Source organism: Podarcis liolepis, assembly GCF_965112155.1.
Source record: "Podarcis liolepis genome assembly, chromosome: 8".
In the NCBI taxonomy this organism is placed as follows: domain Eukaryota; kingdom Metazoa; phylum Chordata; class Lepidosauria; order Squamata; family Lacertidae; genus Podarcis; species Podarcis liolepis.
Genome location: NC_139560.1, coordinates 649,718 through 673,358, shown reverse-complemented (window position 1 = coordinate 673,358; position 23,641 = coordinate 649,718). Strand labels below are relative to the sequence as shown.

At 56.7% G+C, this 23,641-nt stretch overlaps 3 protein-coding genes and 1 long non-coding RNA gene across 4 annotated transcripts; 1 reads left to right on the top strand and 3 right to left on the bottom strand.

The window, feature by feature from the left end:
• Positions 1–138: 138 nt before the first annotated feature.
• CYC1 (cytochrome c1) lies at positions 139–5,455 on the bottom strand. The gene is made up of 7 exons (XM_083516998.1): positions 5,330–5,455; positions 2,885–3,078; positions 1,626–1,752; positions 1,201–1,358; positions 908–1,068; positions 711–811; positions 139–458 (listed from the first exon to the last, which is right to left on the bottom strand). The coding sequence occupies exons 1-7, from the start codon at positions 5,417–5,419 to the stop codon at positions 354–356; spliced, it is 936 nt and encodes a 311-aa protein (XP_083373124.1). The 5' UTR covers positions 5,420–5,455; the 3' UTR covers positions 139–353.
• Positions 3,085–3,790, top strand: LOC310713271. The gene is made up of 2 exons (XR_014529172.1): positions 3,085–3,243; positions 3,479–3,790. It is a non-coding gene; the product is annotated as an uncharacterized lncRNA (long non-coding RNA).
• A 4,159-nt stretch (positions 5,456–9,614) lies between the features above and the next one.
• Positions 9,615–19,636, bottom strand: GPAA1 (glycosylphosphatidylinositol anchor attachment 1). The gene is made up of 13 exons (XM_083518251.1): positions 19,531–19,636; positions 19,162–19,258; positions 18,870–19,049; positions 17,082–17,193; positions 16,834–16,981; positions 16,296–16,397; positions 15,721–15,917; positions 15,293–15,489; positions 14,562–14,715; positions 13,528–13,623; positions 12,034–12,230; positions 11,638–11,808; positions 9,615–10,409 (listed from the first exon to the last, which is right to left on the bottom strand). The coding sequence occupies exons 2-13, from the start codon at positions 19,233–19,235 to the stop codon at positions 10,166–10,168; spliced, it is 1,872 nt and encodes a 623-aa protein (XP_083374377.1). The 5' UTR covers positions 19,236–19,258; positions 19,531–19,636; the 3' UTR covers positions 9,615–10,165.
• A 2,023-nt stretch (positions 19,637–21,659) lies between these two features.
• EXOSC4 (exosome component 4) lies at positions 21,660–23,632 on the bottom strand (the record flags this gene model as incomplete). The annotated part of the gene is made up of 3 exons (XM_083518252.1): positions 21,660–22,284; positions 23,134–23,340; positions 23,462–23,632. 3 exons carry the CDS (start codon positions 23,630–23,632, stop codon positions 21,925–21,927), a joined length of 738 nt encoding a protein of 245 aa, XP_083374378.1. The 3' UTR covers positions 21,660–21,924.
• Between the last annotated feature and the right edge of the window lie 9 nt (positions 23,633–23,641).

Here is a 23,641-nt window from a genome sequence, read left to right as displayed (position 1 = left end):
CCTTCAATAAAAAATAAAAAGTATAAACGCAGGGCATGCGCAGGAGATTTTTTCCGCTGTGTGTGTGTGTGTGTGTAACAGCCACTCAAGATAATCCATACGATGTACTACCTGGATTTCAACACAGACACCAGCCGCTTATTTCTGGTTGAAGAAACGCGTTTTATTGGGTGCCCACCCAGGGTCCTCTTCCCAAGGCTTTGTGGGTGACCGAACGGATGGAGACGTTAAATAACAGCAAATGCATGGAGACGCGCGCCTGTCCGCCTGCCAGTCTGTGCATACATTCCCAGGGCAGTAGAGGCAGCGCAGCTCAGGCGTCAGAGAGAGGTCCGCCCCACCGGCAGCATGGGTCACTTGGGGGGCCGGTAGGCAATCTTCCTGCTCTTTAGAACAGACCACCTGTGCCGCTTCAGGTAGTAGATGAGGGGCAACAGCATACCCATAATCAGCATCATCTGGGGGGGGGGGAGGGAGACAGTCGAGGGGGGGGGAGCATAAGGTCACTTTTCTACAGAAAGATTTCAGGAAATGAATCACTGGAGTCCCCACCCCCTGGCATTCCTAGGAGAGCAGCACACAGGCAGAAGGGGGCCGTTTCAGCAGGCCTGTTTGTGTGTTCCCAGACCTCCCACCGGCTCGCTCTCTGGGGGGAGCCAAGCTCCTGCCGCCTGGAGGGCTCCCTACCCCACGGGGAGAGGCAGACCCACCTTCAGGCCCATCCGCTTGCGGTGGTCGTGCTCCGGCTCCGCCGCCCACCGCAAGAAGGTGCAGACGTCCTTGGCAATCTGCGACATGGTGGCCGGGGTGCCTGCACAGGAGAGGGCAGATGTTTCAGTCCTTTATTTTTATTCTGCTGTGGGGCTCCACAACCGGCCCAAGGGAAGTCCTGCCCGGCCCCACTCACCATCCTCATACTCCAGGATCTCGTTGTAGATCGGGGGTGCCATGCCAATCGCCTCCCCAGGGAAGAAGGGGTTGTAATGAAGCCCCTCTCGCAAGCTCACACCGCCGGGTGGATCACAGTAGCCAGTGAGGAGGGAAAACACGTAGTCCTCACCTCCGTGCCTGGAACGGAAGGGCAAGGGAGGCTCAAAACCACCAAAGGCGACTCTGCTCCTCCACCGGGAAGAGCACAAAACCGTGCCAACCTGCCAGAGGCCACCCGCCTTAGTCCAGCCCTGGTTTGGGCAGCGTTACCTGGCATTGACGATGTAGCTGAGGTCGGGGGGCAACGCCCCGTTGTTTGCAGCTCGCGCTGCTTCGGGATTTGGGTAGGGCTTGGGAAAGTAATCCGAGAGCTTTCCAGGCCGCGTGAACATCTCGCCATCCTCGTTGGGTCCATCCAGCACCTCAGCCTAATGCAGGACACGCCAGACTTGAGTGCCAGAGTCCTAAGCCGCCCCAGGGAGCCAGGCTTCCCCCCACTCCCCCCCCCCACTTCCAGTATGATTTGGTCTCACCCACCCGCCCTCCAATACCGCCGACCAAGCCATCCATAATGCCAGCCAGCGCAGGAGAGCCCCTGAGTCAGGGACCAGCTGTGCAAGGGGCTCCGGGCCATAGCTTTGTCAGCCACAGCAACCCCGCCCCACTTCCCTGTGCCCCCCCCCCTCAAAGCCTACCTCTTCAGCCAGGGCCTTGGCTTCCGCTTCAGTGTGGCTGACACCAACAAGGTTGCGAAAGGCCAGGTACTCCATGCTGTGGCAAGCGGAACACACCTGCTTGTACACCTGGTAGCCGCGTCGGACGCTGGAGACAAGCCAAAGAAGGTTCTGGTGTGTTTCTAGCCCCCCTTCCAGTTATAACCCTCCTGTGACAGCTCACAACTAATACAATATATCCAGCAATATCTTTTAAAAAAGGAAGAAAAACCAAACTTCTAAGTCAATCAAAGATAGCAGCAGCCAAGAGGGAGGATGAATGCAGGCAAGAGTTTTCCTTCCTTCTTGGAGGATTGGGGTGGTGGATAGGACACTCTGGGGCAGGGGTCAGCAACCTAAGGCCCATGGGCTGGAAGCAGCCCGCGGAGGTCGTTTGACCGACCCACGAGCCACCCCTGAATTGAGCTGCCTGCTATCACGCTGTGCTAAACTGGCACGGCACAGTGATTCACTTCCATGGCGCCGAAAATCGCATCTGCGCAAACACAGACGCTGAAAATCACGGGTGCGCGATTCAGCCCACAGAGGGATCTCCGTGGGACTGATCCGGCCCAGCCAAGATAAGCCTTCCTGGCTCTGGGGCAACTCCCCCAGCAGGCAGGCAGGAAGCATCCTCTGGGAGCAAAGGCAATGGCACCTATGCAAGGGAATGGGAGTGTTTCACCCACTGCTGAAAAAAGGGTACAGTCAGTGCCCGGGTTGGTGAAGGAAGGAGAGCACAAAGCAAGGCAGGGCATGACTGTGTGGACTTGAGGAGAGAGACAACGGGGTCAAAGTGACAGGGAATAAAGCAGCCTTTGCTTCCTGCTTGGGGAGAGGGGTGGGAGACCCAGCAGGGAAGCAGCTCCAGCATCCTCACTGAGGTACCACTGTACAGGCCTTGGTAGTCAAGGAAGGCCAAGGAGGCGGCAGGTGCTGGCAAGTGCCAGATGCTGGAAGGGCGCTGACAGAGATGAACTTTAGTTCTGATCTGTACATCTCTTGGGCTGGGAAGAGGAAGCAGAGCATGGGGGAGGGGGGAGGGGAGGAGCTTGTGCTTGATGTGAGTCATCCGACTGAGAAACCAAGACAGGGACGCGGGCACAGGGCAGCCACTGGCACAGCCAACACCACACACCTCCAATGGCTCCCTAGCAGGCTGCAAAGGGGAAGGGGTGCCCTAGTTCCCATAACCCCCCCCCCGCTGCTCTGCCTCCCTCGCCACCTCTGCCCGTCCGCACCTGCTGTGATCCAGGGACGACAGCATGCCGTTGTGACTCCAAGGGTAGTTGGGGGGGTGCAGCTCCAGCTCGCCGGCATTCACTGCGGTGTGGAGGGCCAGGGCCAGGCCTGCTCCGCCTGCCGTCAGCACCCCCAGCGTGGTCAGCGCCACCTTCTTGCCTCGGGAGAGACCTGCCAAGGAGGTCAGGTTGGCCTGGGGGGAAAGGACAACAGAGTGAACTCGTGGGCAGACCCGGGCTGGAGAGAAGTCGCGGCGACAACAGGAGGGGCTTGACCGAGGCCTTACAATAGCAAGACTTAGGCTCCTGTCGAGGACGTTTGCCTAGTATTGTTCTGTGAACCACCCTGAGACCTCCAGGTATAGGGCAGTACAGTCATACCTTGGGTTAAATATGCCTCAGGTTGAGCATTTTCAGGCTACGCACTGCAGCAACCGGGAAGTAACAGAACGTGTTACTTCTGGGTTTCACTGCTCACACATGCGCAGACGCTCAAAATGACATGCGCGGAAGTGGCGAATCGCGACCTGCGCAACCGCGGGTTGCATTTGCTTCAGGATGCGAATGGGGCTCTGGGATCCCATTCGCATCCAGAGGTACTACTGTATACAAATTCTAATAATAATAATACAGTCATACCTTGGAAGTTGAATGGCATCGGTTCCGGAAGTCTGTTCAACTTCCAAAATGTTTGGAAACCAGAGTGCGGCTTCTGATTGGCTGCAATCAGAAGCCACAGAAGCCGCGCCAGATGTTCAGCTTCCAAAAATCATTTGAAAACTGGAACATCCACTTCTGGTTTTCAATCGTTCGGGAGTCAAAACATACGAGTTCCAAGGCGTTCAGCAACCAAGGTATGACTGTAATCATAATAGTAATAGTAATAGTAATAGTAGTAGTAGTAATAATAATAATAATAATAATAATAATAATAATAATAATAATAATAAAGCAGCCTCCCAAACACCACGTCAGACGATCCATTCATCTAATCTCATCTATACTGTGAGGGGGGGGGGAATTGTTAATCAGGGTCTAAACTACCTAAATGAATGAATGAATTGAACTAGCAGTATCTCCCCAGCCGAAGACCTCTGCTCCTTTCAGCTGGGAGATACTGGGGGACCAGAAATTGGGGCTTTCTGCATGGAAAGCAGGCAATCCTCTACAAGCCAAGAACATCCCTTGTGGGGGTGGAGGAAAGGGGACATGAAAGGCAGCCTGAAAATGTTATTACTGTACGGTTTTATACTTCTACATTATTGTAAACTGTTGTAATATATTTCTATGATACAGCACTGTATAATTTTATAAGTAAAATAGATAAGACTACAGGATGAGCAACGCTACAACCATTAGGAGATGCCTCAACGCTCGTGGGGAGGGGGTCCCTTGCCAAAGTCATTGTGCTGCATCCGGCATGCGCAGAGGGATGCTTGAGCAGAGACCGCAAACCAGAACAGCAAGCAAACCCCAAGCAGACCACCTAGGCTTTGCGGCCAGAACCAACGCAAAACCCAGAGGTGACAATAAGCTGCGGATCGACCTCTATTCCTGCAGCCTCTGCAGGTGCCCCAAATTGCACTGCAGGTGCTCACGACAAGAATCCCAGAGAAGCTTCCACTCCCTCTGGCCCTCGGGACCCAGCAGAGCAGAGACCCGGACCCTCTTCTTGCCCTGCTTTGCCAGGTGGTCCCCGTCCCCACGCCTGGCTGCCCAGCTCCCTGGGTCTGCCACTCTCCAGGCGCATCCTGAGCAGGGCCGGATTTGGGGTTCTGGACCTAATAGGTCTCTCAAGCCATTTGCACATGCGGAATGTAGGCACCCTCTGTAAGGCATGAGCAGGCGGGCAGGCGGGGCCAGGACTTACATCAGAGGCGCTTACACAACACAAAACTCTGCTGCTGTTGGCAGGCTTCATTTTAGGTGTTTCTACTCTTCTATTTTGGAAATGCACATCCAGTTTTCCCCCTTTAATGTTTTTTTGGGGGGACCCTAAGCTAGAGCTTGTTTAGCTTCTACGTCAATCCGGCCCTGATCCCGAGAAGCAGGAAGGCCCTTCGCTCCGGCTGCCCCGCTCCAGCCCGCGCAGGGCCTCCCTGCCGGAGCCCCAGCCCTTCAGAGCCCCCCCGGCGCGCGGGGAGAGGGAGAGAAACGCGGCCTCCTCCTCCCGCCTCCTCGGGAGAAAAGCCGGCCTGGCAGCGGGGTCGCCAGGCTCTCCCCCCCCCCCCGCCGCCTCAGCGCGACCTGCGGAACTCCCCGCCACGGGAAGGAGGGCGGCTCTTTTCCCTCTCCGCCGCCCGGGACGCCTCTGCCGGCCCCCCCAGGCCCTCCGGGCGAGGGGCGCCGGGTGACCCCTGGGGGGACGCGGTGACCTTGGGCCGCCCCCGTCGGGGCGGGGCGGGGCCTGGGGGGGCGTCGGGGCGGGGCGGGGGCGTCTCTTACCCGCGGGCGGGGCCCCCCGGGCAGGGGAGGCAGCAGGAGGCCCCCCCGGGATCGCGCCAGGCTCCGCGCCGCCGCCGCCGCCGCCGCCATCTTGCCGAGGAGCCGGCCAGCCCAGCCGCCCACAAGGCACCGCGCGGCGGAAGGCGGTCCGGCGTCACTTCCGGAGGGGCGGGGCTTCCCGGTCGGAGGCGGAGACAGGACTCTGAAGGGGCACTCCGGGGGCATCTAGTCCAGCCCGGGAGAGGGGGGCGCCCAGCCTCGGCTTGAAGGCCTCCCCGTCTTCTGGATGTCGAGGCGGCGTCTCCTTCCTTGCCACCTGAAGCCCCGGGTTCGAATCCTGCGCTCCAGAGCGGGCGGCTCTCCCCGGCTCCTCTTTCCCAGCGCCTTCCTCGCCTGGGTCGCCCTGGGAGAGCCCGAGCCCGAGCATCCTCCGCGCCCGGCAGAGCTCAGCTGCGGAACTCCCTCCCACGCGAGGAAGAAGCCAGGCACATTCGGGGAGGAGGGGGAGGAGGAGGGGAAGCAGCAAGGCTGGGGGTCTGGCGGCTTCTGCTTCGGGGCCCCGGGGAGGCTGGACTGGATGGGCCCGTGGCCTGATCCCGCTTTGGGGCTCTTCTTCCTCGCTTCCCAGGCCAGGCTTGTCTATTGTTCCCGGAAGTTGAGGCTGCGTGTCACTCTTCTATCTGTAGCTCTACGGGGAGGGCGAAAGAATCCCCATAGAGCTATAAAAGGACAGAGAGGGCCTTCTCCTCCTGCGGACGGGACGCTTCCGCGTTGAGCCGGAGAGGCGCCGCGGAGTCTCAGCTGGAAGCGGGAGGGGGGCCGCCCAAGGACAGCCCCGCAGTGCGGCCCGCAGAGACATCACCTTGCCGACAAAGGCCCGTATAGTTAAAGCCATGGTTTCCCCAGTAGTGATGTATGGAAGTGAGAGCTGGACCATCAAGAAGGCTGATCGCGGCCGAAGAACGGATGCTTTTGAATTCTGGCGCTGGAGGAGACTCTGGAGAGTCCCATGGACTGTAAGAAGATCAAACCTCTCCATTCTGAAGGAAATCAGCCCTGAGTGCTCACTGGAAGGACAGATCCTGAAGCTGAGGCTCCAAGACATTGGCCACCTCATGAGAAGAGAAGACTCCCTGGAAAAGACCCTGATGCTGGGAAAGATGGAGGGCACAAGGAGAAGGGGACGACAGAGGACGAGATGGTGGGACAGTGTTCTTGAAGCGACCAGCATGAGTCTGACCAAACTGCAGGAAGCAGTGGAAGACAGGCGTGCCTGGCGTGCTCTGATCCAGGGGGTCATAAAGAGGCGGACATGACTAAATGACTAAACAACAACAAAGTCTAAACCACTGAGCCTCTTGGGCTTCCTGATCGGAAGGTTGGTGGTTTGAATCCCCACAACAGAATGAGCTCCCATTACTCTGTCCCAGCTCCTGCCAACCTAGCAGTTCCAAAGCACACCAGTGCAAGTAGATAAATAGGTATGGCTGCAGCGGGAAGGTAAACGGCGTTTCTGTGGCTCTGGCTTCCATCACGGTGTTCCGTTGTGCCAGAAGCGGTTTAGTCCTGCTGGCCACATGACATGGAAAGATGTCTGTGGACAAACGCTGGCTCCCTCGGCCTGAAAGCGAGATGAGCGCCACAACCCCATAGTCAACTTTGACTGGACTTAACCGTCCAGGGGTCCTTTGCCTTTTACCTGCTGGGCCAAATACATCTCCATGCAGGTGACTTGGCAAAATGGGAGAGTGCCTTAGGTTGATGTGACCTCGCCTCTCTACTTGCCAACCGGTGATGGGGGAGGAGTGCTTGTTCACCACTAGCACAACTCAGCTGATCCACCAGCTTTTCAAAGTCCCGATAGTCATTTACACCTCGGACAGAAAGAAAGGCTTCCAAGTGGAGAAGTCAAAACTAGAAACAGAACTGTTAGAACCCAATACTAAAAACTTGTCAAGAATGTACAAATTGCTGTTGAAATGGAATACTCAAGATGAAATGGTGAAATCCTGTATGATTAAATGGGCACAGGATATGGGGCATGACATTGAGCTTGCTGACTGGGAGCAGTTATGGACCACTGGTGTAAAATTTACGGCATGTAATGCCTTAAGAGAAAACATTATGAAAATGATCTACAGGTGGTACATGACTCCGGCTAAGTTAGCAAAGATCTATCATCTGCCCAACAACAAGTGTTGGAAGTGTAATGAAACGGAGGGAACTTTCTATCACCTTTGGTGGACCTGCCTGAGGATTAAGGCTTTCTGGGAAATGATCTATAATGAAATTAAAAAAGTTCTGAAGAGAACCTTTATTAAAAAACCAGAAGCCTTTCTCTTGGGTATGGTGGGCCAAATGGTGCCTAAGAAGGATAGGACATTTTTTATGTATGCCACAACAGCAGCAAGAATTCTGCTAGCAAAGTATTGGAAGACACAAGATCTACCCACGTTGGAAGAATGGCAGACGAAGGTGATCGATTATATGGGACTGGCAGAGATGACTGGCAGAATTCGAGACCGGGGGAAAGAGGCGGTGGATGAAGACTGGAACAAATTTAAAGCTTATCTTAAAAACTGTTGTAATTTGGAAAATTAGGGGATCAGGGTAATAAGAGATAAAGAACTACAGTTGTTCTAATAACTTATGGAAGTTAAATTTACGAAATATAAATAAGTGTATTACGAAAGGGTTGCTGGAAAATCTTGAAACAAGAATGCAGAAAACGGGTGGTATGGGGAAGTCGATTTTGTGTTTATTTATGTTTTTGTTTTGTTTCTTTTTTATTTATGAAAAATTAATAAAAATTTATTTTAAAAAAAAAGATAGTCATTTACACCTCCAGTGGCCCCTGCTGCCCACTTGCCTCTTAGTGCACCCCAACCCAGGAATCACCAGCAGGGGGCACTACCACCCACTTAGGGAACCACAGTTCTAAAGGCATGACAATATTGGCAGTTTCTATTGCCGAAGAATGGATGCTTTTGAATTCTGGTGCTGGAGGAGACTCTTGAGAGTCCCACGGACTGCAAGAAGATCAAACCTCTCCATTCTGAAGGAAATCAGCCCTGAGTGCTCACTGGAAGGACAGATCCTGAAGCTGAGGCTCCAAGACTTTGGCCACCTCATGAGGAGAGAAGACTCCCTGGAAAAGACCCTGATGTTGGGAAAGATGGAGGGCACAAGGAGAAGGGGACGACGGAGGACGAGATGGTGGGACGGTGTTCTCGAAGCTACCAGTATGAGTTTGACCAAACTGCAGGAGGCAGTGGAAGACAGGAGTGCCTGGCGTGCTCTGGTCCAGGGGGTCATGAACAGTCGGACACGACTATAAACGACTAAACAACAACAAGGGGTGGAAAAGGAGCCCAGCCAGCTGCCCCTCCACCTCCGTACTGCCGACACTGACCGGCAGCAATGGCTCGCCAGGGCTTCAGGCGGGAGCCTCTCACCTTTCCCAGCACCTCCTTTTGTTGTACCTGAAAAGGGAGTCAGTGGAGTCAGTATGTGCTGCTTCTAAGCCTTGCCCTGCAGCCCCAACCCTCTGCTCCCTCAGCTCAGGCTGGCAGAGGCACAGGGAGAAATCTGCCCAGGAGCAGCTGAGGCTCTTGCCCAAGGGACCTTAGGCTGAAGGGCAGGTGCACATTCCTGGCCCAATTCAAAGTGTGTAGTGGCTTCCTGTCTGTGAAATGCTCTTCCCCCAGGGAGCTTCGCCTGACACCTTCATTAAATGCCTTTAGATGCTAGGTAAAAATGTTCTTCCACTAGGTCTTGGGCTGCATAACGTCTGATACCCTTTTAAATGTGTGTGTGTGTGGGGGTGTCTTGGTTTGTTTTGTTCTTTTTTTATAGAGTGAGAGAATCTTGTATTTTTCTGTTGTGAACCACCCTGAAATCTATGGATGAAGAGCAGTATACAACTTTAATTTATAAATAATAAAATAAAAATAAAAATCTCTAAGCTGTGTACAACAGAAAACCAACCAGTATTGTTAGAACAAAACCCAGTAGCATTACAACAAAAAGACAACATGAAACCAGTGAACCTGCAGCAGTATAAAGGCACGCCCTGTCATCTGGAGCTGAAGGGAGTTGCAGTCCAGCCACATCTGCAGGGCCAAGGACGTGCCCCACCCCTGTTATAACGGGACCAGCTGCTGCTTTGCTTTACTCTCTTAATACATCTTAAGTTCAAGGTTATGGTTGATATTCTGAATTGTTAGCAGACGCCCCAAGAGCTGTGTTTCTGGTGAGGAGTCAGGATGAAAATAAGTGCAAGCACTGTATCAAAACCTTTTGTCTTTATTTTTATTTAAAGATTGTACACATCCACTCCCCCCCCCCCCCAGTATCATCTTGCATTGCTAACATCAGAGCTGGTTGTTGGCCCCACGTGGTCCACGTGCAAGCTGAAGCCACCGAGAAAAGGACCAGCCACACCCCAGGCTGCCCCCCTGCCCCTGAGAGTCACACTCATGACTTAAAGCAGGGCCACCACAAAGGAACCAGGATCCAGTTACCCCAGCCCAAGCTCCCTCTCTCCTGCAAGCTCTGAGCAGCTGCCCAGCCAGCCCCACACCCAGATCTATGAACCGTGGCTGCAGCTGCCGCAGACGTCAAATCCCACAAGACCAGGTTATTTCCCAAGCAGGCATCCCCTACAGAGTCCAGCTGATGGCTTCAGGAGGCCTCACCTGCCTGCCCCCGAGTTTCACATTTCTGAAATCACAGTGGCACCCAGCAGGATGGAAGGGAAGTCTCCCCTGGCTGCCCCAGGGAAGTCCAAAGTGGATTGGGGCAGGCCAGTTCAAGCACAGGGGCGGCGTCAGGGGGCTACTTCCAGAAAAGCACATTCCAGAGCAGAAGCCAGCAGGGGTAGACGAAGATGGCGATGAAGGGGAAGACGATGGAGCCGTAGAGGTGGTGGTCCAACAGCCCTTCAGCAATCGCCTGCAAGAAGCGCTGCCAGCCCTCCAGCAGGGAGATAGGGTACTCAATGAGCTCCTGGTACAGGAAGATGCAGAAGAGAAGGGTGGCCGCTGGCGTGACCAGGACCAGCAGCACAGCGTAGAGGTACCTGGGGGAGGAAGCAGGGAAAGAAAGCTCTGGGCTCCTGCGGGCACACGGACAGGGGCAGGCCCACTCCCGAAAGGGCAGGGTGTATTGTGGGTTTGTTGTTAAAATTTGCATGCCACCCTTTGTCTGTAGAATACACAAGAAAAACAAGAAGAAAAACATTTCCAAGTCGCACAGAACAGCTTCATCCCTCCCTGCTACTTCAAGATGAAAACCCAGATGTTACATACTCAGTTCCTAGATTCTGCGCTGCCATGATGGATATTCGTCAAAGGGTGGTTTGCGCCACAAACTACGCCCCAAATGCAAGACCTGTGCTCCTTCACACTCCCTCTCTTACAGTCACTTTTAACTGTTTGTACTTGTTTCTATCTTTTTATGTTATGTATGATATCACCTTTTAACTACTAGTTTTTATCCCTTACCTGATTTAAGTCTTACGCATTCTATTTATCAGTATTTTTTATCTTATGCAGGTCTGTGACCAAAATAAAGTTTGATACAAATACTGAGGAACAAAAAGAAACCGAGAAGCCCCACCTTCCTAAAGCAACCGTTCCTTCTTCAGCCATGGACAGGGTTGAAACATCCACCGCCCTGAAGGACAGGACCAAGGGTCCAGGGCCACAAATTTGAAAAGCTGAGAAGCTTGCCTGGGGGACACACTCCCCACCCCTAAATTCCGCAACACCCCCACAGAAGGATAATGGGGAGGACTCTAGCACCTTTTGGACAAAAGAGTCCTATTTGTATCTCCATTTTGAAACTAAGGCCAAACACATCGTCCTGATGTGGGCAGCTCTGCTTTGCGTGTCCTGAGGAAGCCCAACATACAGAAACAAATTTGGCTCTGCCAAGCGTTTGCTTTCTTGCTTCTTCCTCAGGCCCTTGGCTTTCCCCGCAAAGAACTGGCCCAGAAGAGGGGGAACGCGGCCACTTCATTAGGCCAGGGATGGGGAGGCTGCAAGTGCCCAAGTGATGCCGTTAGGCTACAGCTGCCACCTTCCCTGATGTGTTGGCTGCAGCTGAGGGCAGCTGCGAACTCCCAGCAACACTGAAAGGCCTCTGTCTCCCTTTGTAGCTGGAGGACAGAGCTCAGGGGGAGGAGTGGCAAGGAGACGCCCCGTCATCTGCCCTGGGCAATTCTGGTGATCCCTGTCCTTTGCAGCCCAGTTCTTGTGGGGTGGGGGCAGAGAGGGAAGCAGGAAGCAGCCCCAGGGCGTACGTACTTGGGCCCCGTGGGCTGGACAAGGGCAGCGACAGGCACCATGGTGACGGCCAGCAGGAAGCCCAGGGAGAAGTTGATGAGGGCGATGCAGCCCAGCTGCATGGCCAGGTAGAGGAGCGAGACCAGCTTCAGCGTCATCCAGCCACGGTCGCTTCCCGAGCCCGTCAGGACCCTGCGGGGCAGAGAGACAGAGCCAGTCTGCAGGCGGCACAGCCACAGCCCCTGGAAAAGAAGAGCAGCAGCAGCAGCCTGGCCCTTGCCCCTGAGAGCGCTGGGCAATCAGGCACCCCTTCAAGCTCTGCACGTCTCGCCCTCTCCCTGCCTTGTGCCGGGGCAGGCAAGAGTCGCACAGGGCCCCCACCTGGCCGGGCCGTCTCCTCCCCTCCCTCCCCGTCACCTGTGCGTGTTGTGGGGCAACGCCAGCCCCGCCACGTAGATGGCAATGACCGTCAGCACCACGGCCTCCGACTCCGAGACGGGGAAGTGCTGCGTGGCCACCTGCTGCCCCAGGATGGGCACGAAGTAGAGGGCCAGCCCCGTGGCGTGGCAGATCAGCAGCGGGGGCACCAGCGTCAGCAGGCTGGGCTTGGGCTCCTGGGTGAGAGAGGAGGGCAGAGGGGTCAGGAGAAGGGCCCCCTCCCTGGATGGGAGGGCCAGGAGTCGCGGCTAAGGCTGGTGGGGGTTTCGGGGGGGGGCAAAAACCCCACCCGTTCACCAAAGAAGAGTTCATTGTGCATTTGGGGATCTCTGCTGGAACAAGTGCAGCAACTGCACCGAAAAGCAGGACCACTCTGACCCCCACAGCATGCCTGGCCCAGGGCAGAAGAGGGGAGGGGGCTGGCAAAGCCTGGCTCTTCAGGGCCTGAACACTCAGGAGGAACTTCAAGCGCATTTTAGTCTCAGTGTGTCCAGGGAGCATCACATTTCCAAGCCGTTCTCTTCCTCAACCAGCCATGTCTTTTTGAGGTGCTCTCTCTTTGTTGCCCATGCCATGTAGGGGTGCAAATATCCAGAGTGGGGGGGTCAGGTGGGATTGCTATGAGGAATGATGAAATATGGAGCAAGCCATTGTGACAGCCATGAAAGCACTGCGTTGACTGGGTTTGATTCATTGACAATAGTTTCTCATCGAATCCCACAAGTCTCTGCACCTCTGCCATTTGCTTTCTCTACGCCTGACAGGCACGTATAAGCATTCTGAAACACAGGCCAGCTGCATCAGGCATCCTGGGTCATGAAGATAGAAGGTAGCTTTGATGTAGATCTTAAGGGCCAGGAAGAGAGTTCACAAGGAGAGGGCAAATACTGCCATCCTACCTCTCCTGTGTACTCCTGTTTATGACCTCCGGGGTTTTGCTGAATGCATTCCTCCTTTTATTCCTATTTTATTTACTCTGAACTACATATGCGTGCTCAAGTAGGAGATAGTTTCTTTGTAGTTAAAAGAATTTCTTCTGATCTGACTTTGTCCCACGTGGTTTTTTTTGAAATGCTCAGAGGAAATCTGATTGGTTCTTATGAACACTGTGTAAAAAGTTCTTTTGTGAATAAAACGACCTGGGCCGAGGAGTGGAAAGGAATTATCATTATACGCACCCCTCCCAGCCTCATGCGTATCTTATTAATCAAAGTGCAATCCTTCCTTTACTTTGGAAACACTACAATGCCATGCGCTGGAAGCAGTCAGTGTGAGAGGACTGACCATTCCAGGAGCAGACAAGCAGCACCCATGTTTTTTTCAGGGGGGGTGCAGGATTGCAGGAATGGGCTGTGCGGGGCTCCAGGGTGACTTCAAGAGGCGAGCAATGCCCATGCAGGTCCTTTCCCACCACCGAGTCCCTTCTCCGCCCCCTCCCCAGGGACCCCGCCACTCCCCGCCACATCATCTCACCTCCAGAGCAACAGGACTAGGACCTTGGTCTCCATCGCAGAGCCGGTCATCTGGGTCCACATCGTAGTGGCTCAGCTTCATCCACAGGTCCAGAGCGTGAAGAGGAAGGAGGAGTCAAGGGAAAGGCAGGAGCTCAGAGGACGCGACGAGCCAAGCCAGGAACTCCCCTCACCCAAATCCTAGGGGACACCAACCAGACATCCCCTCCCCAAGTATCCAGAGGAGCACCAAGGGGGGTGGCCTTCCAGGGTCTAGCTAAGGCGATGCCAGGGAACCTAACACCCCTCGACCTCTTGTCGGAACACCTCTGGCATTTGCCAGAGCTCTGCTGAGATGAATGACAAGTGGAGGGAGACGCACAGGGCAGAGTGAGGCTGAGCCTGGCCAGCCAGACACAGGGGGCACCCAAGGGAGGCCTCTTGCCCACTGATTGGGGCTGCGGCAAACCAGGGCTGCTCCTGAAGGGCTTGGCTGCCAGGCCTATGGGCCGCAGTTGCTGCATGGAACAGGGGAGTCCAGAGGGACGCAGCCAGTGACAGGAGAAGCTGTGTTTGCTGAAATTCTTCCTTCTGGCACAGGAACAACATTGCACAAGGACGCTGTCCGGCTGAAGAGTAGGGCTGGCAGCCTGGCACCACTGAAGTCTGCTCAGGCCACCTTCCCAACAGAGGATGCCCCAGGCCCTATCAGCTTCTGTTCATCCTCGCAGCTGGTCAGGGCAGAAGCTCCAGAGCCTGTCCTGTCCTCTGGCTCCCAAGAGGTACAGAAAAAGCCACCCTCAGGCCAGAGGACCCTCGAGTTGGGCTCCCAAGCGCCTCCCTGCAAGGCCCCAAGGCTTGGTGGTCAGAGGGAGCCTCTCCTGAGACCATCAGTCTGCCTGCTTCCTGGGGAGTCCTCCACTATGTGGCCCCCCAGCTGGGCTCCTCAAGTGGGAGCTTCTCCTCTGACCCTCCCTGGATCCCAGCTCAGAAGCAGCAAGAGACTGAAACTCCCCCAGCCCCCCCCCCTGCTCCCCACACAGCAGAGGAGGATATCTTGAGGACTAGGATGAGGATGAGGAACCCGAAGGCCGGCATGTAGAGCCCGATGGAGACGAAGCGGGAGAGAGACGGGAGCAGGTAGAAGAAGTACGACTGGTGGAGGCGCTCCAGCAGGTTGTTCAGCTTCCGGAACATTCCCTCCAGGGTCCTGGGGAAGGGAAGCGACGGGGTGAGAGGCAGAATTCTTGGCTTTGAAAGAGGATGGGACCAATTCATGGAGGAGGAGAGGGCTATGGATGGCTCCTGGCCAGGATGGCTCAGCCCTGCATCCACAATCAAGAGGCAGCAGGGCTTCTGAGAACCAGTTGCTGGAAAGCACAGGAAGGGAGAGAGCAGCTCCTGGGTTCGAATCCTGCTTGTGGCCTTCTTCCCCTTGGGGCATCTGGCTGGCCCCTGTGAGAACAGGAGGCTGGACTAGAGGGGCTCTTCTTTGGCCTGAACCAACAACCAGGCCGCACTTATGCTCCCATGGAACCTCCAAGCCCAGAGGCAGTCTACCTGGATTCCTAGGTTTTCAGGGGCATTCTGCCACTGGGAGAGCAGGATGCCAGACTAGAGGGGCTCTTCTTTGGCCTGATCCAGTACCCATGCTCTTCTGATGCTCGCCTCCCCCTCCGGAGGCCGGTGTGGGCGTATCCCATCCCTTCTCAGCTTTCACACAGGCCAAAGTCTGCTCCCCAAACAGGGTCCTTTGCACCCACGCCCTGCCAAGGCCGCCTACTCACGTGCCAACCATGCCCATGTCAAACTTGTACTGGCGGAAGCTGTTGATGCCGCGCAGGGTGATGGCCTCGATGTGGTAGCGCAGGAAGAGCCCGTGGTCCCCCTGCGGCCGGCCGGAGCCCTGCTTGAGCACCATCAGAAGCATCGTCTGCAGAGAGTGGACGAAGGCCGGCAGGGAGTCCCAGTCGGTCCGCTGCAGCTGGAGGGGAGCGGAGAGGGGACTCAGGACAATTGGCCCAAAGCAGCTCCCTGCCCTCACAGCCCAGGAGCGGAGAAATCCACCCCACGGCCAGGACAAGAGGCAAGGCCGGAGCCTCCCCTCCAGCCAGCTGGGGCTGCCTCCCTCGCAGGCCTTTGCCTAGGGGGCTCTGGGCAGGGCCCAAATGGCCTCCCCCTCCAGCAGCCCCTCAGGGTCCCCCTCCCCACCTACCTTGCCCTGAATGGTGCAGAGCAGCCCGTTCTTCTGGCAGAAGGAGTAGAAGAGGTTGACGAGGTCCAGGTTGGGCAGCTGCCCGTTCAGCCCCTCCACGGCCACGTCGAAGCTGGTGATGACGTCGCTGCTCAGCTCCAGGGAAATGGCGGCCTGGATGGCTCCTGCCCGACCCAACATCCCTGACGAGTGCACCTCTGCGGGGGGAGAGAAAGGGTGGCCCCAGGTTGCTAAAATAAACGCTAATGAGGGTGATGGGCGTTCGCATCACGGGGCAAGGGGGCGCTGCCCTTCATTCCTAGAGGACGGGAGCCAGTCGTTCTGCTCCGGGGGGGGGGGGGTTAGGAGATGAGCCTTTGTGGCTGGATAGCAGGACCCTGGAAGAGCTGGCTGGGTGAAGGGACGTTGGGGGTCTGGGCCAGGCCTGGGGAATGCAGACAGCGAAAGAACTGGCAGAGAGACCCATAGGGCCGCTCTGGAGAAACAAGAGGAGCCCCCCAGCAGCTCCAAGGCAGGTGCTCCAGGCAGACTCCCCCAGGGCGGCTGGGCAATCCCCCCAGGCAGTGCCCTCTCACCTGTGACGTTGACGTCATGATACGCCTCCAGCCAGGCCTCCATCCCAATCAGGTCGTGCTCGTTGACCAGGAAGATGATGTCTTTGGCCCAATAGATCTGACCTAGGACACAGGGGAAGCTCAGCAGCCCCCATGAACCCCCTGGGCAGGCCCAGCACTGGCACACATCACCCCCCCCCCCCAAAGGAAGCAACAGGCAGACCCGGTTCTTCCCTCCCAGCCAGGGGAAGGGAAACCAGGGAGGAAGCTGGATCTTACCCCCGACTCATTCTAGGAAATTTCATGCAATATAGTTCTGGGAAGGTTGAGATACGGAAAACCCAGATTTAAACTTGCACAAATGCAAATGAGCCTATTTGGCCTGGATTCCAACTGGCTTGGATTGCACTCCTCCATTTTTTGGGGAAACAAATAGAGGGGAACAGGGGACAACATCCCCCACCCCCGGCCTTGACATCTCGAGTGTAGCAGCGATCAGCTGAAGGATCTCTAAAGGTGTGGCAAAGGGAAGCCCTCAGCCCCACCCCTCCCCGATCACCTCGGAAGTGGGAGGCCAGCGCCAGCATCAGCCCCACGGCCTGGTTGTTCTGCTGCCCCTCACTGCAGGGGACGCTCAGCACTAAGGACTCCGTACTGGCTGCCCGGGGAGCCCGCAGGATCCCATAGACGTTGGTGCCCTTGACCATCTGCAAAGAGAAGGGCAGCCCCAGGGTTCATCTCCCCAGCAGCGGAACAGCCGCACCCCGGCCCACCCGCCTGCCCAGGGAGGAGCCTGGAAGCACCTACGTATCTCTCTCGCATCTCGTCGGGGAAAGGCAGTGTGCGGGAGAAGGACTGCTTGTACACCTCCAGGCCCAGGTTCCACATGGTCTTCTCCAGCCAGGCCACTGGCATGCCCCTGGGGAGAGAGGAAGGGGCACCAGGGGCGGGTGAGGGCCCAGCTCTCCTCTCTTGCTCCACCAGCTTTGACAGCAATCCCCCCTTGAGGAGGGAGGGGGTCTCGACCAGGTGGCAAAAGGGCCAGTTAGGCTGGCTGAGCTTTCCTACACTGTGTCACCACAGTATGAAGAGAAATACAATGAAATCACCTGCATTACACTTTAATGTTAATAATAATAATAATAATAGTAATAATAATAATAATAATAATAATAATAATAATAATAATATTTATACCCCACCCATCTAGCTGGGTTTCCCCAGCCACTCTGGGTGGCTCACACCACATATCAGAACATACTCAAACATCATTCCTTAAAAACTTCCCTCTATAGGGCTGCAGGGGGACGCAGGTGGCATTGTGGTCTAAACCACAAAGCCTAGGACATGGGTAGGCAAACTAAGGCCCGGGAGCCGGATCCCAATCACCTTCTAAATCTGGCCCGTGGACGGTCCGGGAATCAGCATGTTTTTACATGAGTAGAATGTGTGCTTTTATTTAAAATGCATCTCTGGGTTATTTGTGGGGCATAGGAATTTGTGCATTTCCCCCCGCAAAATATAGTCTGGCCCCCCACAAGGTCTGAGGGACAGTGGACCGGCACCCTGTTGAAAAAGTTTGCTGACCCCTGGCCTAGGGCTTGCTGATCAGAAGGTTGGCGGTTCGAATCCCTGCGATGGGGTGAGCTCCCGTTGCTCAGTCCCTGCTCCTGCCCACCTAGCAGTTCGAAAGCACGTCAAAGTGCAAGTAGATAAATAGGCACTGCTCTGGCGGGAAGGTAAACAGTGTTTCCATGCGCTGCTCTGATTCGGCACAAGTGGCTTAGTCATGCTGGCCACATGACCCGGAAGCTGTCTGCGGACAAACGCCGGCTCACTTGGCCTATAGGGCGAGATGAACGCTGCAACCCCAGAGACGTCTGCGGCTGGACCTAACGGTCAGGGGTATCTTTACCTTTATACAGGGATGCCTTCAGATGTCTTCTAAAAGACAGATAGTTGTTTATTTCCTTGACATCTGATGGGAGGGCGTTCCACAGGGAGGGAGCCACCACCGAGAAGGCCCTCTGCCTGATGCATTTCAGCACCTGCGTACTTTACATCATGTGCACATTTGAAGAACCCTGTTCTCAGCTTTTATAAAGGAAAACATTGCACTGTCTCCATAAGAAATCCAGGCTTGGGTTTGGGCGGACCTTCAATGGAAGGAAACACTCCACACTGACAATTTATTCTTCATTATATAAGGGTTTAAAGAGGAGGCAAGGCTTATCCACACCTCAGAAAAGTATCTGCAGAAGGCTCACTTTCTATTGCCATTGTTAAGAGATTGGAAGCCAGCTGCCAAGGTGTGCCAAGGCCAACCCACCGGGGGCAGAAAGACCCTAAACTGCACTGGGGGCAAAACTGCTTCTTCCCTTCGATATCCCACTCCTGGCAGAATGGAAGACTTTCCTTCTTGTAGAGTCAGGGAGCGGTGGGGTTTCTCTCTGTGGCCCCAAAAGGCCCGCTCTGGGCCACTGGGTTCATCTGGGGGGCTGCAGAGGCCCAAGAGTGCCAGCCCCGGACGCCCTCGGGGTGCGGCCCAGAAGGTCCTCTGCCCCCCCCCCGGGGTCTCCCCAGCCCCTCACTCACCCCGCCTTCTTCTTGTGGCCGGCAAACTCCCGGGCGTAGGAGAGGGCGCGCTCCCCGTGGACGAAATGCTCCTCCACCATGGTGGAGCCCATGGCGTTCTCCGACATGTAGATGCGCAGCGTGAAAGGGTGGAAGGCCAAGCCCAGGAACCAGCCCAGCCCCACCAGGAAGCTGATGATGCTGCGGAGAGAAGGAGAGGGAGGCCGTTGGGGGGCAGGAAGCTTGCGGGGGGGCAGGGGGGCTGTGCCCCAAGGGAGCCCCCCCCCCGAGGTCTTGCCCCGATGCCACTCACCAGAGCGGGGTGTTGAGGCGCAGCAGGAGGCGGGAGAGGGCGCGCCGGCGGTAGGGGTCCGAGAGCAGCCCCATGGCCGCGCAGAGCTCTCAGGGCCCTGGGGGGCAGAGAAGGGGGGCGCAACGCCATTAATAACAACAACAACAAGAAGAAGAACAACCACCTTCACCCCTCCCGCCCCCCCTCCCCCCTTTCATTGGGCTCAGACAGGGACCTGTGTTCGAATCCCGCTCCCCCTCACCCGCCCCCCCCGCCTGGCCTCCCTCGCAGGGCCCTTGGGGGGCCAGACAGGCGGGACGAGGACCCCCCCCCCACCGCGAGGGGCGGGGCGAGGGGAGGTGGGCGGGGAAAACCGGGCCCCGCACCCACCGTCCAGGCGGGGCTCCTTCCGGGGCGGCCGAGCGCACGGGAGCAGCGAGAGGAGCCGGCCAGAGCGGCTTCCGGGCCCGGGCGGAGGGGAAGCGGAAGAGCGGGCGCGGCAAGGAGCCCGCCGGAAGTTCCGCCTCCGGAACGGCCGCTCCAGCCCACGGCGGAGTCTATGGTCTGGCGGCGCTTCCGGGCCTAAGAAGGGCACAAGAGGTCCTCCGAGCATGTGCAGAGTGCACTTGGGGCCTCGCTCGCCCAGGGAAGCTGCGGTTCCTGCACTGCAGAAGCCCGCTCCCAACTCTCCTGCTCCGCCTGGGGGGTTGCAATTTCATTTCATTTTGCATTCCTCCCGGAGCTGGAGGCAGAAGCAGAGGCCCCCTGCATGGAGATGCCCCCTCTGCTCCGCCTGGCGCCCTCCCCGGGGCCTCTGCGCCTTGGCTCCTGGTCTTCCAGGCTGGGTCCCGGGCCGAGTCTGGCAGGTCGGAGAGGGGGACTTGCTCAAGGGCAAGTCCAGGAAGCCCTCCTGGAGCCCCAGGCCAGCCCCCCCCCCCGTTTGATGGCGCAGCAGACAGGCCTTCTGCACAAGAGGCGCTCCTCTCCAGGCAGCCCGTGGCCGCCTCTCCGGGACAGGCCCTGCTGCGTCTCTCCAAGGAGCTACCTGCCACCAGCAGAGATCACCTGAACATCCCTGGGCAGCTGTGTTTTCCTAGTCTGGGAACGAGCCCACAGCCTCCACTGTGCATGCCATGCTCCGTCCCTGCTGGAGTCTCCAGGTGGGGCTTGGAAAACTCCTGCCTGACACCCCAGAGACCCACTGAGCTAGGGGGCTGATCCCTTGGTATAAGGCAGCTTCGCACATGCCCACTTTTTGCTCCTGCCAGGACACGTTGTCTCCAAGGTCTCTGTCGGGAAATGTTGCCGCTCACTCAGGCCTGGCCACGGCTCTTGCATTTATTATCTGCTGACTGTGGTACCTCCGGGGCACAGCAACAGTTCTCAGACCACGTGGGATGGGGCTGTGCTGGTGCCCCTCCTTGAGGTTAATCCCTTTCCCCCGAAGCTTGTGACTGGCATGTGCCACTCGCCTGACCCCAGGGCCACTCAAGGAGCTCCTGCCCAGGCTAGCGTCCCCCCACTTGCATTCTTCCACAATGTGGGCTGGAAGGGCCCAAGACGTGACCCACTCCGACTCCCCCCACCTGCCCAGGGTAGAACCAGTCACCCACCATGCCAGCCAAGAGCCAAAATGACCTGCAGAGAAGCCCGGGTGCAAGTGTCATGCCACAGGCACCATCCTGTGCAAAGAGCACATGGCATAAGCACTTGCCAACCTTGGTGGGCACTCAGTGTGGATGGGCTGCTTCTGGAGAGAACTGTAGTGGAAGTTATAGTACATGCTTTGCTAGATCTCCTATCCAGTGTTAGAAACTCACCAGGCATGTTTTGCTACTGGTGCGCGTCTAACTGCGGCGACCGTGTGGAGATCCCTGGATGCCGGGTTGGTGAATGAGGAAAGCCAAATGTCACTTAGAGAAGGATGTGAAATATTTTCCTTGAAGCTTGAATCTGTTTTATTCTGGATTGTTTTATTTTTAAGGTGTTGTAAACTGCTTTGAGATTTGTTATTTATAATATAAAGTAGTATATAAATTAGGGACGCTGGTGGCGCTGTGGTCCAAACCACTCTTGGGCTTGCCGATCAGAAGGTCGGAGGTTTGAATCCCCGCTACAGGTTGAGCTCCCGTTGGGGGCAGTGCCTGGGTATCTCATTGTGGCAACCGTAGCCTAGGTTTAAGGTGCCATTTGGGCAATTTGATTATATATTGAGTTTCTATCACTGGTTAGCTCTGAGAGTGCAACTTAATTTCTATGCATGTGTACAGCTAAGATGAAGGAATGGCCCCATGGAAGCTGTGCAAAGTGACAGGCCTTTGGACTCCCCTTCTGTGGCCCCCCAGCAGCCAGAGTTGTTCTGGCCAAGTCAAGCATCACAACGGTGTGTTTACTGAAGACACTCGCACAGAACCCCGGGTCAGGGGGGGGGGCAAGGCTCACCTGCTCTTAAATCTCAACCAGTCCTGAGGCCAGAGGGAAGCCACGTGACGTGTGCCCAAGTGATCTACACTCCGTACTTTCTTTGGAAGAATATTTAATTCTCTGGCATGTAAAAAAGAAGCAACCCTGTACAAAAAGGCTGAGTGCAAAGCACCGCAGGCAGTGCAACACAGGCCTGCATCTAGCTGCGCATTCCTCTCCCACAGAGAGCGGCTCAGTTCAGGGAGGAAGGGGGAGATTCTTGGCCGCATCCAGCTGGCGCCACCTGAGAAAAGGGCAGAGGAGGAGGAGGCGTCTTCCACCGCTCTGCGCCCCCCACCCCCAGTGCAGCCGGGAGGGGGCTCACTTGCCCAGCAGAGCAGTGACCTCGCGCAGATGCTCCCGCACCACCTGGTCCAGCACGGCGTAGACGTCCTTGCAGGCCTTGCTGGCGGCTTCCATGATGCGCTCCAGGTGGTCCTCGTGCAGCCGGGCGTTCATCTCCAGCAGCGCAATCTGCTCCGACTTGGGCAGCAGCGCCAGGGCCATCTGGGGGCCGCCGGCCGCCTCCTCCACGTAGTTCAGGTCGGCCAGGGGCGTGTCCTCCAGGAAGCCGGCCGAGATGGCGCAGACGTAGTCCCTCATGGGGATGCCGGCGTCAATGACCGCCAGGGTGGCCGCGTTCACCGAGGCGCAGTAGTTGCCGCCGTCCGCCTGCAGGATCTGGAAGGCGCAGGAAAGGCTTCCTCAGGACCCGGCGGAAGGAGCCCCTCCCCACCCCAGGCCCCCGGACAGAGCCAGGCCCTCAAGCTCCCAGCACGCCCTGGGCAAGGGCACCCACTGTGCACAGCTATGTCTTGCTGGGGGAGCGAGGAAAGAGGCAAGGAGGAGGCAAGGGGTAATGGACTTTGCAAACTTGGGATCACTGGATCACGCTCGCCCCTCTTGTTGAATTAATTAAACTGAGTAATTTTAATTGGATTTTGAATCAAAGTGCAATTAATTGTTACTGTTTTGAATTTTATGATGTTATTTTCCTTAGCGGGTTCTGCAAACTTCTATTCTGAATTATGCTTTTTATAGAGTGATGGTGATGATAATAATTTATTTACAGGGAGGTAGCCATGTTGGTCTGCCGTAGTCAAAACAAAATTTTAAAATTCCTTCCAGTAGCACCTTAGAGACCAAGAAGTGTGCAGGCACACGAAAGCTCAGACCAGTAACAAACTTAATTGGTCTCTAAGGGGCTACTGGAATTTTAATAATTTATTTATTACATGCCACCCATCTGACAGGGTTGATATTATATTATTAGATTGTTATTATTATTCTATTACTTATATGCCACTCATGCGACTGGGTTGCCCCTCTGGGCGGCTTCCAACAAATGGGAAGGATGAGTCCTACCTAGTTAATTAGGGTGGGGGGCACTGGGATGGATTTGTGGGACCAAGGCACCCCCCCCCCCAGTTTGCTGCCCTCTTAGAGGATGCTGGGGGGGGGCTGCACCACCCCCCTCCAGTCTCCCCCTGTCCCGGGTCTCCCAGCCCCCCGCCGCCCCCCCGCTCCCACCTGCACGTAGATGTCGATCTGCGACCTGGGGTAGAGCTGGGTGAGGATGGCGGCGTCGAAGGTCTGCTTGAGCTGCAGGCTCATCTCGCCCGCCTGCCGGTCGCCGTGGGGCCGCCGCTTGCGCTCGCCGGTGCTGAAGGTGGCCAGGCTGAACTGGCAGTTGAGCAGCGCCTGGTCCGGCAGCGCTTTGCCGCGGGAGCCGCGCATCTGCGGGAGGAAGGGGGAGAGGAGGAGAGGAGGGCAGCGCCGGCCCCGCCATCCCTCCCGGCATCCCCGGTCCCCCCCCCCCGGCCCTCCGCCCGCCCGCCCGCCCGCCCGGCCTACCCACCTCGTGGGGCCCGTAGACGACGGCCAGCGCCTTGGTGTTGCCCTGCTCCAGGTAGGCCGAGCCGTCGGCCTGCGCGAAGACGCCCAGCCGGGCGCGGATCTGGCGCAGCTCCCCGGCGCGCCGCCCGTCCACGCGGTAGCCCTGCTCCGACAGCAGCTCCAGCCCCGCCATGCCCGGCCC